Source organism: Amphiprion ocellaris, chromosome 21 (assembly GCF_022539595.1).
Source record: "Amphiprion ocellaris isolate individual 3 ecotype Okinawa chromosome 21, ASM2253959v1, whole genome shotgun sequence".
Taxonomy (NCBI): Eukaryota; Metazoa; Chordata; class Actinopteri; family Pomacentridae; genus Amphiprion; species Amphiprion ocellaris.
In genome coordinates this window covers 4,180,739-4,197,389 of record NC_072786.1, presented here as the reverse complement: position 1 = coordinate 4,197,389, position 16,651 = coordinate 4,180,739, and the positions used below count along the sequence as shown (strand labels likewise).

The following is a 16,651-nucleotide window of genomic DNA, read 5'->3' as shown; positions in this document are numbered from 1 at the left end:
CTGTAAAGACAGAGCATCTCAAAAATGTGCCGTTCCTCTCGGGCCCCATTTATCAACTGGAGACAAGCAATTGCCATGTCAGGCCCATTATGATATACAACATCGAGCCAGGCCTCTTAGCTGGTATCAAGATATCTGGGCAAAAAGTTTGGAAAAGAAACTCCGCTCAACTTCTGTTCAGAGCTGTGTGGCTGTTAATTGTCTCAGCAAGTCTCAGAGCATTTTCCAAACAAAACAAGCCGTAACTCTTCTGTGTTAGCTGCTGAAGACATAATGGAAACTCCGACAAGAATCACGGAGTATGAAATATTTCATCAGATGTTTCAAATTCTGCAATGACGTCTTTTTTCCACCTCCTTCTAAAGCGCCCAAGATGCATTTAAATTAGTTTGACATGTGTTCTTTGTGCGTGTACTAGACTGTGGGCACAAACAGTTCTTCTCCATGTGGCAGAACACATGTATCTGATATGTGTGGGCTCTGTGATAGTCAGAGAGGCCCTCTGAAGGCATGTGGTCCTGGTTATCAGGCCTTACCTCCCTCTGTTATGCAGGTCCTACAAGGAAACCTGTTCCTGTGATCCAGCAGACAGAACCATATGGAACATTCCTCGGGATCATCTGCTTTAAATGTGGCGCCAGGTCCACAGCAGACCGGTTCAGGTCTCTTTCCGTCTTTCTCTCACCTGGAGAGGACATACTGGTGGCAATCTCCATCCAGCACTTTTTAACAAGCTTCATTTGCATTTTTAATTATCACCTTTCATTCCAATAATGGTGCTGATGCAGAGCATCTTGCCTGAACAGCAGGGAAATGTTCACTGAGCATCACATGGCATTTCCAGCAGGAGCAGCAGAACGTGTGCTGACAGCAAACTGCTTTTCATTTTGTTTCTTGAAACAATATTTTACCACCTTCACACATGTTGATTTTGAGATTTTCAGGATTCTACATATATGAACCAACTAAACCACACCAATATTTATCTTTGACAGGGGTGCCTCCAAGACAGAATAGTTTAGCTTAACTTACTTACAACTTAAAAAATGAACACTTATATATAAAAATATAAAAGCCAGGGTGCAATTACAGATAAAGTATCCTTGATTTTAATTTCTAATACAGGCATTGCTTGTATAAAAGGGAGGTTCTTTTAAGAGTCTTGGGGGAAGAAATATGTTTGACTAACACACATGCAAATGCTTCAAAAAGGGCATGTGGTTAACATGGCTTTTTGTAGTTGTTTACAGTGCTTTTATAGGTAAATCTCATTTCAGGTTTTCACATTGATTTCATCAGCTGGCATCAAAGACTCCGAGAGCAAAGTGTGGTTAGCATTTTAATGCAACGTGTAAGATAACTGCAGAACATCTCATCTGGAACAACAGAGCACTAAGACACAATAGATGCAACGCTGGCCTATAATTATCATGACAAGCACACAGACATCATAAATACACAGTTGCAAATACGTGTATCTGTTTTCTTTGAACAAATACAGCAGTAGCTGCCGCTCTCCCAGGGTTTGGGGATTATCTGGTGCCACAGTTTGCTGGTTGATGTCGTTGGGTTGTGTACTTCTTTAAAATGACAATCATGGGTCTTATTTGAAGATCTTTCTCAGACTTTATTGAATGCCTCCAGTGAAATTGTGATCTTTATCAGCTTTCTACAGAAATACAGTCTGAGCGCTAGGCTGTTTGGTGACTTGATGGAATTCAAAAACTTTTCATGGGCGAGGACGGCGGTCCTTTAGGGATTTTTAAATTTAATGAGCTGTCAAGACATAAATTATAGATCACACCAGGCCAAACGTGTTCAGCGAGACATTTGAATGGGTTTTATCACAAAGCGGTGTGGTGTGTTGTGAAAAGGAGCAGTTATACAGGCACAGAAATGTACATGAAGGAGCAATGCGCTTGAGTTCAGCGATAAAGTACTTGTTTTACTGCAGATATTTGTCTCTTTGTATATTCTTAGTAACTCCGAGCTGTGCAGTGTGGCTTATGGGAGCTGTCAGTGCCTCTCAAGCATGATAAATAAAGTTGCACTGGCTGGTATTGTGTGCAGTGAAGTAGTTGTGCATGAATTACATTGACCTTGCTTTAGAGATTCATATCTCAGGCAGGTAGTGCACACTGAAACGCTGCTTGAAGGTGCTAGAGTAATGTGGCGAATTAAGTCTGTTTTCTATAAAGTTTCTGGTTACAAATCAGGGGTTAATCAGTTTATTCTTTGAGTCTCTCTGTGATTTTCCTTAGTGGAAGGAAAGATGGCCTGCAACCTACTGTATATCATTAATAATGCTTGATGCTGCACAGTTTAGCCCTCTCTATCAGATTAAAAAGTAGACATTTACTACAAATCAGAAACTTATTACAGTATTAAAGGGTGATTGATAACTTATTTATTGATATTATACTGTTTTAAAAATAGCATTGTGACATTTAGGTGATCTAAAAAGTAGAAATAGACTATTTTCCCTATTGCTTTTTGCCTCAGTGTGGATTGCGGAGTTTAAAAGAAGTAAAATGAATGCAGGCAAAACCTTTTTTGATACTTGAAGGGAATTAGGGTGGATATGTTGGTTCTGGTGCGAGATAATGATTTAGCACAAGATTCTGACAAAGTGTGATTAGAAACAGATGAAAGAAACTAATAATTACTTATGTTGTTTCCAGTTTTTGTAGCACCTGGTTGTGCCAGCAGGTGGAGCCTGTCACTGTTTAATGAGAGGAAGTTACAGGTGTGTTTGCTGACCGCCCACAAGGGTCCACAAAATGAGCGCACCTCCTCGATGTCTGGCTGCTAACTGTAACAATCATGTTGAAGAATTCTCCATCATCATGTTGTGGTTTGGTTTAGCTAGTTACTTGTGGCACATGCTAACGCTAAGGTGTGATTTTCAAACGCTAACGAAGGTTTGGAGCTGAGCCAAGTGTCCGTCCACAAAGAGCAGCTGTAGTTGCTAACACTGCTGGCTTTCGCAAGCCTCATCATGTAGATGAGCTATGAGGATTTTATTAATATCAAACCGCTTTGAATAGATAAATAATATTACAAGTTATTTACTATGGAAGACTGCAGCTCATTTGCTGTCAAATACTTTGGATTTTAGTTGCATAGAATTATTTTTTTGTGATGTTTCAGTTTTAGCAGCTAGCAGACTGCATGGAGATATTCACAGATTTTGACAAAAATGTCTGAAATTCTGTCTGAGTTTTATTTGACATATTATTTTCCAGTCAGAAGGTTTATAAATGCTCACTTTGACATGTTTATTTACTGTATAAACTATTCTGCCATAGCTGGAGAGGCTATACTTGTATCGTATTACTCTTGCTCTTTTGTTTTGAGTGTGCATGTTACAATGTGAAAATGAGGATTGGCACAGTGCCACCAGCATCTGACTGCTGTGACCTTCCTTCATACTGTTGTTTTGACTCTTATTTCACCCTCAGAAAAATAATCGGTGCAGTTCATTGATCCTTATCTGTCAGCCGATGGACTCGGTATATGAAACCTTGGCTTGTGCAATATCCTACAAAATAGATGTGTTGAATTTTCCAGGGAAATATGAAGGCAAATAATTATTTCCCACAAAGTCGGGACACCAGCAGGCTTCCACGTCAATTTATTCAGTATATTCAAAGAATCCTGCTGGTTTATTCAAGCTATATGAGACGGCAGAGGCAAGAGTGTCGACCCACATTTACATTTAGACAGCATTTTTTATTTGTATACGTCGACATGTTTGACTGAAAAATTCACGGTTTTTAATTGTGATTGCAGCTTCTCAAATCAAATGATTAGAAAAGCTCTGAAAAATAGTGATGTGTGATTTTATTATTGTCTGGCAATTTTTAGTCCTAACAATCAGTTAGTCCAGAAAATAACTGATATATTACACAATAAACTAAGTAGTTTTTAGTTCCAGTAGTGGTCATATTCTCATTTTGTATAATTCTCTGACAGTAAAGGTACCATGTTTAAAAATGCGATGTATTTTAGATGCTTTAATCACTTTTGTATTGCCAATTTGCTAATGGATTGCAATGTGACTTTAAAAATCCCTGCTCACCTAGAGCATCCTGTGGACTGATTTCTGTGTATTGCACTGTGGACCAACTTTCCAGGAAAATGGAGGAACAAAAGAAAGGAAAAAACATAATGCTACTCTCACATAGCCAGACCTATCTCTAGACTTTGTTTTAGCACTGTGCCAGGACTGGAGAGTCAAATGTAGTCTGTAGTCTCAAATATAGTTTGTAGTAAAACTGAAGTATAAAACAGAACTGAGTAAGCTTCTGTGCAAATTCACTTAAATGTTAAATAATTTAAAATTGCAGCGCCTCTCAATTATTGCCTTATGAACAAAAAAATAATTTACAAAGACTATATTGAAAACACAAGACCCAAGGTAGAAACTCAACGCAACAAAAGTAAACTCACCTGTGACCTGTAAACACAGGAAATGTTCAGTTTTGGTTGCATCTGTTTACATGTCTGCATCATGGCTCCACATGGAAAGGAATTACTGGAGGAACTGAAAAATCTGAAACTGGGATTTAACAAAGATCGGAATAATACAGGAAGATTGCTGAATAAATAAAATTCAGTTGCAGCAGTAATTAGGAGGTATAAAATGAACCATAGAACTATTAATTAGAGCTGCAGTTCACTACTTTGACAATTTAGTTGTGACAAACTGACAGGAAAATGCTCCAGACTTTCCAGAGTTTCTGTAACGGCTGACACAGTGTGAACAAGATTGCTGGTTAACCTCTATAGATAGCACTGGCACTAAACCGCAAGATGAAACTTTTCTAAAATGCATGAAGAGAAGCTGGATGAATACTGGGAGCATATTCTTTGGTCAGATGACACTAAAATAAATTTGTTCTCAGATGGGGTCCAGCATGTTTCCCATGAAACAGGTCCTCACTACCACAGTAGTGAATGTATCGTCCTGACAGTGAAGCACAGAGGTGAGAGTGTGATGATATGGGACTACAAGAGTGACAAAGATGTTGGAAAGATGACATTTATACACCAGAAAACAGAGAGCACAGTACTCCGCCAAAGCTGTTCATTTTCCCATATGGCATTCTCAGAAATACAGCATGTTTTTGTAGAAACGCAGCATTTTTTTTTTATTAGTGTTGAGCAACATAGAATTTATATATCTTTACTCATTGTGTTTTGAGTCATGCTTTTATTCTGAAGAAGGTGTGCACCGATACGTGGAAGTGAAGTATTCTGTGAGTGCCGGGAAGTGGTTACTTGTTGTTTGACGGTCCATGTTGATGAAGTTCCTAATAAAGATGCAGTGGTTATATCTGTTCTAAGAAGAAGCCTGGAATTAATTCATTAACAGCTAGTTACTGATGATCAGAAATCATGGCAACATAGAATTTAATATAGATGTATCCATAAACAAAATGACCTTGCGCTGAGCACAGGTGTGTGTTATGCATGTGTACGTTATGTACAGATACCGAATTGCGTGACCTAAATATGCAACAGGTGGTGGGAATTCATGGAACTCGGAAACACCAGCACAATTTAATTAATTGTTCCTTGTATGATTTCCGACTGATAGGTCCCCATAAATCAGTAGTAGGATCACAATCATGTGATCGTCAGCAGGCAGCTGACACAGCGTTCACTTGTTGTCATAGTTACAGTTTAGCTTTCACAAATCCGTGGATCCAGATAATAAGCCACATCACTGCCAAAAATCTAATGAGGTGGTCCTTGTGTCACTTCTTCTTCACCTTCCTTGAAAATCTCATCCAAATCCCTTTTTGAGTGACGTTGCACACTGACAAACAGATTCACAAACGTACGCCGATCATCACATAACTCCGCTGCGTTCCTTGGCGGACTGATAACACAATGGATATCTATGGAAATGCCAAAGTACTGGCTGACGAGAAGGCTCACAGTCTGCAGAAGCTTGACTGAAAAGGAACATTCCAGCATACCAATCCAAAGCAAAATGCCAAAATCAAACAAGAGCTTCTAAAGAAGAAAAAGTGAAAACTACACAAAACCTTTAGAGTGTTTTGAAGAGAATGGCAGAGCAACACAACCACTTCAGCAAATAGCACCTGAAAGAAATGTACCAAAAAATGTCAGTTTGGCAGACACTATCCAACAAATTGCTCCTAACTGCAGGTGTTGCTTGAACTAACTCTGATGCTTAGATGTGGTATTCTTTAGAGTTATCGTTGCCACATCCTGCCCTCTTATTGTCCCCCATCTTTGTGAATCTGTCCACCCAGAGAAGAGTCAAAGAAGAGATGAGGCTCGGGATTTCATCCACATGTAATGGATGATGTGTCAGTGAGGCGGAGAGGCTGGAATATGCTAAGAGTCGGGCAAAAGCCAAGCTCTGACTGATAGATTAGAGCAGAGCCTCGGCTCCTCAATCAAACTTGGGACCCTTGACTGCACAAGACCTTAGGAAAGAGAAGATCCGTATTCATCTCACAGCATCTGTGACACACACTTCATTTTTCGAGGGAAACGCTATTTTACCAAAGGCAATTTTATTGGAGCATCACTGTTGTATGGATCTAAACAACCTTTAGATCATACAGAAATGGGAAAAATAAGATAAACATGAACCTCAACGTTGCAAAACAAGATTGCCCTCCACAACTTGGGGCTATCGGGCTCCTGCTGAGATATTAAATGCAACAAAGCTCATATATATATATATCAGCTCAGCAGCTGCAATTCACAAACATTCATACACAACCTAAAGGCTCTCTATGAATGCTGCCCCTGATACATTTATGTTTTTTCTTCTCTGGTGAACTAACACAACCCAAGGCAGGTGAACACAATATGATGGTGATACCTATTTGGAATTAAAGACTGAACAGCTTTCCTTAAAATGTTACATTTCTTAAAGCACTAACAATACATTTAACATGTTTGAGCTCTTAGTCGTAAACCAAAGGCATTTATTTGTCCTGTTTTGTTTTTTCTCCAGGAGACCCCCAGATCTGGAAGCGGCCGCCACAAGAGGTGAGGCTTATTTATTTAATCCTGACTGAGAGTGGAGTTTATCTGCCTCAGCATCAGTAGCAATGTGTCAAAAGAAGGAATGCAGGCTGGTATGAGAAAACAGCAGTTTGAGTCATTAATTACAAGAGCAGATTTCCTCTGAAATTGTCTGAGGGCCTTTTTTTCCTGATGTCTCACTGTTGTTGTTTTTTTCCCTGCCATGCTGGTTATTTCTTGCTATTTTGGTTCAAGAGGGATGATGGTTGATGGCTGTTTTGAACAGTAGCTGACAGGAGACCATCTGGACCTCGGACAGTTAGGTCAGGCCATCACTCCCCTGCTGTGGCTGGAAGGGAGTGTCGAAAGTAAATGATTTGCTTTGAAAGCTTTTGGGTCTAAAATGAGTCATTCGGTCAAGTTTGCTTTGGCATTTGATAAGGGACTTTCACACTTTTTCTTTTCTTTTCAACAAACATACAAAAAAAAGAATGTTTGAACCAAGACCTCATGCTGGGCTGATATTTGTGTTTTTCACATTTTACTGTAGAAGTTTAGGGACACAATATTGGGGTTAAAATGATGATGATGATAAAAATGATTTCATATGTTTTTGAAGTATATTATAGAAAATTGTTTCCCTCATTGGGAGCTGAAGTCCTTTAGGAATCTTTGTTTGAGTCTAGCGTGTATTTATTTTTGCCTTATTTGCAACCAAATTGAGAAGTTGTGGCCAACCCCAACAGCCAGGTTCACCAGCTGACATTCAATCTGGCCATGTAATCATGGCTGTTGCTGTCATCAGCTGGCCCGGCTACACTTGGACGCTCTGCGGTTCTGCAACGGATAACCCGCCAGGTGGGCTGGGCAGCGCAAGATGGCTGAAAGAGCAACTTTAGATGTACATGTTTGCCTCGAATTCACTTCCTTTTCAAACTATTCTCCTGCACAGTTTGTCCCTGCGCTTCACAGAACTCTTTGAATCTTTTTTTATTTTGAAGTGTTCCATCTTATGCAGGAATTTCACACCAAATCTCATTCAAACATTTGAACATGCCCGACAGAAATTAATTACTGTTCAGACATTTGTTGGGCTCCACTGATAAATGCAACATAAAAATGATCTGTTGATGCTACCAGAAAAATACTGCTCTCTAGTAGCATCTTGCAGTACCTTTTGGACATCATTAAAGCATTGGTGCATTTCTGTCCTTCTCCACAATCAATAATGTGTTTTTATGAAGAAAATTCTATGCTGTTTTACCACTGACATTCTTAAGTGATTTGATATGGAGCTACATGTTGTAACAAGGGCTGTTGTCAGCCAAACAAAGTCTTGGTCATATGAAATTGTACCTACTCTTCAGTTGTATCTGCATCTGGTGTGGTCGAAGCACAGACAAACCTTTGGATGTATGCGGATGTGGAGAGATGGTGAAAGTTACCTGGACCCTTGCATAGTCTTGGATGAAATATAACACTGGCCTTAGATCAAGTAGATTATAAAAGAACATAAATACTATGTATTTATTTCACCAGGTAAAAATGTTTGAGAACCAGTTCTCATTTGCAAACATGACCTTGCCAAGAGGCACCAGCAGGAACAAATGCACATGTAAACTACAGACACAAGTAGACGTATAAACATAACAAAGAACAAAAGTGAACAAGTAAGAAGCATGGGAAGTTATACATGTGAGTGAAAATAATGTGCATGAGGTGTAGAAAGTGTGTGTGTGTGTGTGTGTGTGTGTGTGTGTGTGTGTGTGTGTGTGTGTGTGTGTGTGTGTGTGTGTGTGTGTGTGTGTGTGTGTGTGTGTGTGTGTGTGTGTGTGTGTGTGTGTGTGTGTGTGTGTGTGTGTGTGTGTGTGTGTGTGTGTTTGTGTGTTTGTGTGTGTGTTTGTGTGTTTGTGTGTGTTTGTGTTTGTTTGTTTAAATAAAGTCCAAAGTGACCAGCAGGAGCAACATTCAACTATAATCTGTTGGAGTTTAAGCTTGAAGGTGGTGAGTGGAGTCAAAGTTGAAAGTTTGAGGGTGTTTTGTAAGGTTTTCCAGTCGTTAGCTAGCTAAGCAAAAGGAGTTATGGCCAAAAATAGTACAAGTAGTTGAGATGATGAGCTTGATGTATTCACTAAACCTAGTACGATATGAATTACAGGCGAGTTGAAGAAGAGAGGACAAGCAGGGAGGTGTCTTGCCCAGAATTTAATCTACATTATTAATATTAAATAATTTTAACCTAGTTATTATATACCAAAATGATAACAGCAGACTTGGAGCACGTCAGTTAAGAGCACTTGCTGAGATTTATGATTTATTAATATTGAGCTTAATTAACTGGTGATACCAGCACAAGAACTCTTGACGAATATGATGCCAACAAGTTAGACTACCATTATAAGATGATGTTCCATGTTGACTGTTGAGCTTTGATATACAAACTGCTATTACAGTCAACTTTTTGGCCATACGTTTGAACAAAATACAACCATACCAATGGAGTAAATGTTTAGTAAATGTTCAATAAGTTACATTTATCAGTGTCCATTATGTTAGGCCAGTCCAAGGTTTCTTTGCAAGTAGTCTGCACCTCCCATTGCCAAAATAATGAATTAATTTATGTAGGCTGTAGCGCTTTTCTCCTTTGGAAAGTAGTGCTAGTGATGGTTCAATCAAGAACTGAGATCATATCTAGACTACAGCCGTAGTTGTAACAACGATTGGTTTATCTACGACTAACTAATATTTTCACTGGGAATTAGCCACACCTATACAAAGAACAAAATGAGTCGGATGAAAAACACCATGCTTTTCAGCTAGCAGGAACTTACCATGCCTCCTATTAAAAGGTTCACTTGTGTATTTCATTCATTAATTGACAAATGTATTGTCTTGAAAAGCGTAGCTGCGGTTAGCGCTGGATGTTGCGACCAGGATACTGTGATATTGAAAAGATTTCAGTGTCTAAAGCTTCTTCCACCTTTCAAAAGAAAAAATAAAACTACAAACACAGCTCATCTTAAAGAGTCCGGGCCCTGGGAGATGGAAGCATTCAAAACCGAAGCACAGCCTGTTCTCTCTGTTTGAAAAGCTTGAAATCCCAACATCCATTAAGGTAACAGGGGGGTGACTGCATCTGTAAACTATCAGCTCTGAATGGAAACTTGTTTGGTGTTTTCTCGCTCTTTGGAGGAACGGCACGCATCAAGGCTAGACAGGGCATTAATCAGATGGTTGAATACTGTGTGTTGTGGTTTCCAGCATAGCTTTGACTTTTCCACATCAGCGATTGCGTTTGTGGAGAGACGTTGTTGTACCTGTGGCTGCTGTTGTTATTTGCTTTCCTGTCTGCTTTCTGCCTCCCACCTGCTGAGGCACCCAGGAGTGTGTGATTGGCTCAGCCTCCCTCTCTCCCACCAGACCTCACCCGGCGGGGCACTAATGGGCCCCGGTGTGATATTTAGTATCGAGGCCATGGATGTTTAGGCTCGGCTTCGGCCCCCGCTGTGCATCCTCGAGTACCCGTGTATGTGTGTTGATTGTGGGTGCGACCAGGGACGTATCTCTCGAAACAAGATGACAGACATGAATGAGGACACGCCAGGCATGTTATTGTTTTGTGGTTGGCTTTTTTTAGGGCATCATGGTGAGCTGATGTATTCATTGTCACACTTTGTAATGTATATGCATGTGTGATTGTGTGTGTGGTCACACTGATAAACAAAGAGCAGCTTTCAAGAGCCACAATGAAAGAGACAAATGAAATTCACTTCATCTTGGTGTAGGCGAGCACCAAGGAGAGTGTTTCAAGGACTCCCTCTGGATCAGAAGCGATGGTCACTGCAATGTGTCGCTCCCTGTAAGAATGACTGAAAATAAGCCGTTGGCTCTGTAAATGTCAAGTTACAAAAAAAATACCGCCTCTGCAGATGTCGGGACATGGTTCAGTAGCTTCAGTAGAGAAAAGAAGAATGACTGATTTGATTAGAACAGATATAAACCTCAGAGAGAAAAAACATTTTACAGTACAAGGCTTGTTTATGTCGTTTGTCTCTATTGTCACTTCGACTCCTTATACAGATTAAAGTCGTGCTGCTTAGAGTTGGGAGATATGAAAATGCACATTCTGATGTGTCTCAAATACATTCAGCAATTAAGTTCAGCCGTCTCTCGTGTGCAGATTGCTTTCCCAGATCTCTCAGCTGGAACACTTTCACCCAAGATGAATCATGAGGCTGTGGCAGTTCCAGATAGTCCACAATGTGCTTGCATGGGGGAATTACTGAACATAGATGATACAGCATTCCTAATTAGATATTTCTAGAAATGTTTTTACCCTTAAGAACAAATTGTTCAGTCCATTGAACATATTTTTATTTGTGTTTATCTTTAAGGCCCCAGAAAAGGCAACAGTGAAAGCAGTCATGTTTTAACAAGTCTGTAACTCTAAAGCTCAGCTAATCAGCTTCATCAGGACTAAGTGTGCTTTTCTTTTAATTGGCATTGGCCAAACATTACATGAGCTGTTGTCAGACTCAAATTCAGACGTTGTGAAATCCTGATTGGTGCACAGTTATAAGTGATGTTACTTTTTTCCAAATGAGTCAGTAAATCTCTCTCTAAAGGGCAAACTGTCGTAAATGAAATAGGCAAATAGGAGCACAGACATTATTGTTCTTCAAGTGGTCAGAAATAAGAGGAAATGCACAGATTTATGTCAAATAAGGTAACAAGGATTCATTGACTTCAATGTACGTGGACCAATCATGCTCACTCTCATGTGTAGTCGCACTGCAAAGGGTCGATCTGAGCCCTCAAATGTGCATTATGCAAGATATGAACATAAATATAGCAGCAAACAAATATCTGCTGGCAAAAGATATAGTGAAGGAGTCCTTAGCATAGAATGAAGTCACATTTCCTCTGTTGTAATTTGAGTTTCTCCGTTTTATGTTTTGATTGTTCATAAACTGTCATAAATTGTTCATAAGCAGAGAGTAGCCTTTGCATGGGCAAAGCAAAAGTCCATGTTTTAGCCATTGCCCTAAAAATGAGATGAAATGTGATTTCTGTGCATGTTTCATTCCATGACTCATCTCTACTGCCGTGTTGCTGCTGTCCTCTGCTCCTCCTCAGCTGTGTGTCTGATCTGCTCCAGTCTGTGTTTCTCTGTTTCCACACGAGTTGCTCCAGTCTAACTGACTGTGAAACCAGACACACACAGCAGAAGGGACTTGAGCAGAGAGTTGAAATGAGATAACTTTACTTGAGTGGAGAACAGCTGGCTACTAGGGCTGGTCCGAATAGCATTTTCTGGTCTCCGGATGTCCGGGCCCAAATAATGACGAATATCCAAATATTCGGCTCGTCCAGGGGGGGAGAATGCACTCCAACGGGGTCGAAGAGGCCGGAACGCACAGGCTGCTAGTGCCAGTTTAGGATAGCGGTTACAGTTGTGTTTCCACCATCCAAGTAGGCCCGACTGGACTCCAGTAGAGTTCGCCAAATACTGCTCATCTCTCACTTGGCACTTTGATCTTGCTCCACAGAGTGTTCATCGTTGGAGTCCGACAGCATTAGCATTAGCATGGATATCTCTGCCTTCGGCATTTTGTCTTCTGTTTACAAACACGGGTGAGCTGAAGCGTGATGTCAGAGTTGGTAGATCCACGCGATACAGCCAGCCAATTGACCAATCAAAAGTACGGGGGTGGGGGAGCCGAGTAGCCGGATCTCAAAATTAATATTCGGATACCACCACAACGACCGGATATTCAAATATTCGGTTCCAGCCCTACTGGCTACACCCATTCGATATACTTTAGTTATAGTGCAGGCTAATAGTTGTGGCCAGATTAGTTTTTGCGACTCGGTCTTTCTGGTTGTAGGTGAAAGTGAAGGGAGGGTTGAGGTGTTGCGGATGTACCTGTTTGTATTGGTGTTAGTTGCTGGTACATTTGAGTGTTGAATACAAAACCTTTGAGAAATGAGACATTAATAGTTGCTCTTGTAATTGCCAGCATTACATGCCAAATTCTTGTCTGAAAATCTGAATTTTAAATATATTATTTTTCAGGTTAAATTGACTAAATTAGCCAAAAAAGAAGAGAGACAAAGGCTGGTCACAACCTTTTTTCTTTGCCGTATGTCCTGTTTGTCTATACACTGTGAGTTATTCAATTGCAAAAATAAATAAATCAATAAAAATCCCTTTCTTTGTTATGATATTTCCACAATTCCCACGACCGCTTCTACAATCCCAGAGTTAAAAGTGCTTTGCAAAGTCATCTAATACTGGAGACCTCATATCTGGCAAGCCTGGAAAAGAGTGCAGATGGTACAAAGGAGTTATATTCGTTCCTCGTCTTGCAAGCATCTTTCCTGTCTGTTTCAGCTTCAGAAATATGCCAACAGCCCCCTTCAGACTGCTCAGTGAATCCTGGCAATTTCCAAATAATTTGATTCCTAAACCTGTCAGCCTGTTCCTAACAGGGACTGGGAGTTGTTGTAGTCGTGAGTTTGGAGCCAGAAATTCATTCCCAGTTTCCACGTCAGTACTTATTGGAATAAGGTCAGTAAGAAAATAAGCTGCACATGAATATTCTTTTTATTCCCAGCTGCCCCAGACTCCGTCTCTAAGCAGCAAGGAGGTGAAAAGGAGATAAGGTTAATTTTCTGCTCGAACTGCACACACAAACCTTTAAAACCTTTTGTGACACACAAGTTGGCACTGCCATTCCTGAGCCTATTTGAAGTTATAATATGTAAATTGTTTCTTAATCAGAATCCTTTTTGCACCAAAGTTGCAAATCCTTGACGGCCTTTTCTCCATTAAAGGAGTAAAAGGAAGGGGTTGTTAATAATGCATGCCTAATTGAAATGGCAAATACGCAGAAGATATTCCCACCTGTTCTTTTGATGATGGATGTGTCACCCTATTGAAGTTTAATAATGCGGGTATGATTCATACCTTCAAACAGCTTCGGTGTGAATACAGTACCGGACACTTTGAATCATGGAGGCAAAACACGAATGTCATCCTTTTTCCAAGTTTCTTTTTCTTGTGAATAATCTGACATTAAGTCACTTGAGCATTCAAAGTTGTACTGTGTGTACTAGTAGCATGTTTGTTTGTTTGTGTTTGTAACAGCTCTGCAGGACAGGGGTCTGAGGAGGAGGTGGGTGGAAACAGACAACGACACAACCGTCACGGCAGAGATGGAGGAGCTGCAGCACCAGGAAGTCTGGAGAAAAGGATGGAGGAGCTGGAGAAGGTACATAGATGGCACTTAACTGGTTGAACCTCCTCCATGTAAACACAAGCCAAGCATATTATGTTTTAAATGAATGCTGCACCTCAGTCTGCTGTCTAATTTACTTCATAAAGGTTAGTATCAGTCTTAAAACATTGGAATTATTTTTTTCTGGGCAAAACAAGTGAGCAAATGGCGGCATCTGCTCAAACACTGGATTCGTTCAGGGTCCAGATGAGTCAGAATACACATGTTGGCAGGTTTTATTGCCTCCCTGCTGTGAGAAGGTCAGCGGCTGTTGTTCTTGAGGGTTCTCCAAGTCTTTTCCCTATCAAACGGGCTTGATATTTACTGAACATCTGGCAAATATGTTGCTGTGGTCAATGAAGTTTCGGCGATTTATATCACCTTCCCAAGTGAGACTTTTATGTGCTGCTTTCGTAAAGTAGGCACATAACCTTATATGAAAAAAGGACTAAATAGTGTTTTTTAAAAATTCTGTTCAGTTTCTCTTCAGTTCTTCACTCAACTACTGCCTCTTCGATATCACAAATTCTTTAAGTCTTTGAATTTTTCAAGTTTGTTTTGTGGATTTAATCCCTATTCCAGATACCAAACATTTCAACAGTAATTAGTTTGCCAGAAAGGGAAAGAAAATATTTGAAAGATGCTGAAGATGTGACACCAAATTCATCCAATGCCACTCTCGCCTCAAAAAAATACCAAAAAATAACTTAAAATGTCTCTTAAGTTTCTTTTTTTCAACATATAGTCACAGAAAAAGTCATATTTATATTAAATACATTGCAGTTCTTTGAAAGTGACTTTTATAATGATATGAGAACAAAAGAAATGAATGCTTACGTCAAGGTGCTTTACATGGGGAACCACACATTTGTCCTCACTCTAAAAAAATGTTCGTACTCTATCTTGATTATGAAATCTTCCCAGATGTAGTGTATTTGCAATCACACTTGAGTCCATTTTCCACACATTAACTTGTTTGCAATCACCACTCCAAACAAAACGGCCATATTTTCCTACTTATTTGCAAAAGATAAGGAACTTAATGTGCCATGAGTGGATCAGGTTCCCAACACTTCCCCTAAGCTCCTAAAAACAAAGATGCATTTCCAGTATATGTTTACGGCATGACCAGAAATCACACTGATTACAAACAGATGACATTTCAGGAAGAAAACCGTTGCTTTTTCATAGAATACAATAGTTTGTGTGATGTTTTAGCTGTGTAAGACTGTCTGACATGGGTGAACAATCATGTACACTCTTCCGTCTCAGGCCTCGTCTTTTAATTCAACATTCAGCTCGTCCGCCCACGCCTTTTTAATTGTTGATGTGTTCAGTGGAGCTGTTATGTGGGATCTGATAGAAAAAGAAGAAAGCCCTGGGAGTCAGATTTATTTGTTGCCTCCAAGGACTCATGTGCCGTCCAGTTTTTAAAATTAGACAAATGCGTCCTGACAAATCTCGAATTTGTAAGTGTCTGGAAAACTTTGATGAACAGTATTTTTTAAAAATTATTCTATACTTACAGAGCACCCACTGTTAGACCATCAAACCACAAATCACACCATCAAAATAGGACACAAAATCTTCTAAGCAATCAGTAGAAGAGGGAACATCCTGTGCTGAGTTTCACAAGATTTTCTTTTCTGTACTTCCCAAAGATCAACTGACCCCCGGAGCACCATGGATATCTAAAATTTCAGAGGTTACATGAGTTTTATGATTGATCTGCTATCTCTATCAGATCCTATCCATGTTTCAATGTTAGTCCTTTGGCCACCTGAAAACCTCTATCAGTAGAACTTTGTTGAGATAAATTTCCACTTTAAGTCTTTTACGCGGCTGCCCAAGTTGTGATTTTCAGGTAGGAAATGGTGGTGCTGGTAGAAATTCTCCTTGGTGTTGCTGAAAAGATGACCTTCTACAGTGCAGATATGTCTTTACCTTCCATAAGGCTCTTATCAGACTCTCAACCCTTCACTGCTCCCACTGTAGAAACTCTACTCTGAATCAAATGTCACTTGTGTGGCGTTCGAAAAAAGGCTTTTAATGTACGTACTGCTGTGACCTCAATGACCACAGTGGGAGGTATTTTTCTGGGTCAAATGACCAGAAGCACTTTTGAAGTCGTATTTCAAACACTTATATTTGTGCATGCTGTTTCTTTCCTTTTCATACGAGGGCAAGGTGGATATGACAGGTCTATTCATATGAGACGGCTGTCAGCCAAAACTCAGAAACTCTATTTATCTTTAGACATTGCTGAAAATTCCCAAAGGTATAGAAATATTGTTGATCCTCATGATTATATATCTTTGGCATTGCCTTTTCTCCAAAGCTGACACGCTTCATTCCAA

At 39.9% G+C, this 16,651-nt stretch overlaps 1 protein-coding gene across 2 annotated transcripts in view; it reads left to right on the top strand.

The window, feature by feature from the left end:
- The window catches only part of pawr (PRKC, apoptosis, WT1, regulator), a 75,577-nt gene that overhangs the window by 50,038 nt on the left and 8,888 nt on the right, over positions 1 to 16,651 (top strand). For both annotated transcript variants that reach the window (XM_055006734.1, XM_023270118.3), the window contains exons 4-5: positions 7,004 to 7,038; positions 14,165 to 14,288. In XM_055006734.1, the coding sequence (XP_054862709.1) occupies positions 7,004 to 7,038; positions 14,165 to 14,288 (159 nt within the window). The remainder of the gene's footprint in view (positions 1 to 7,003; positions 7,039 to 14,164; positions 14,289 to 16,651) is intronic.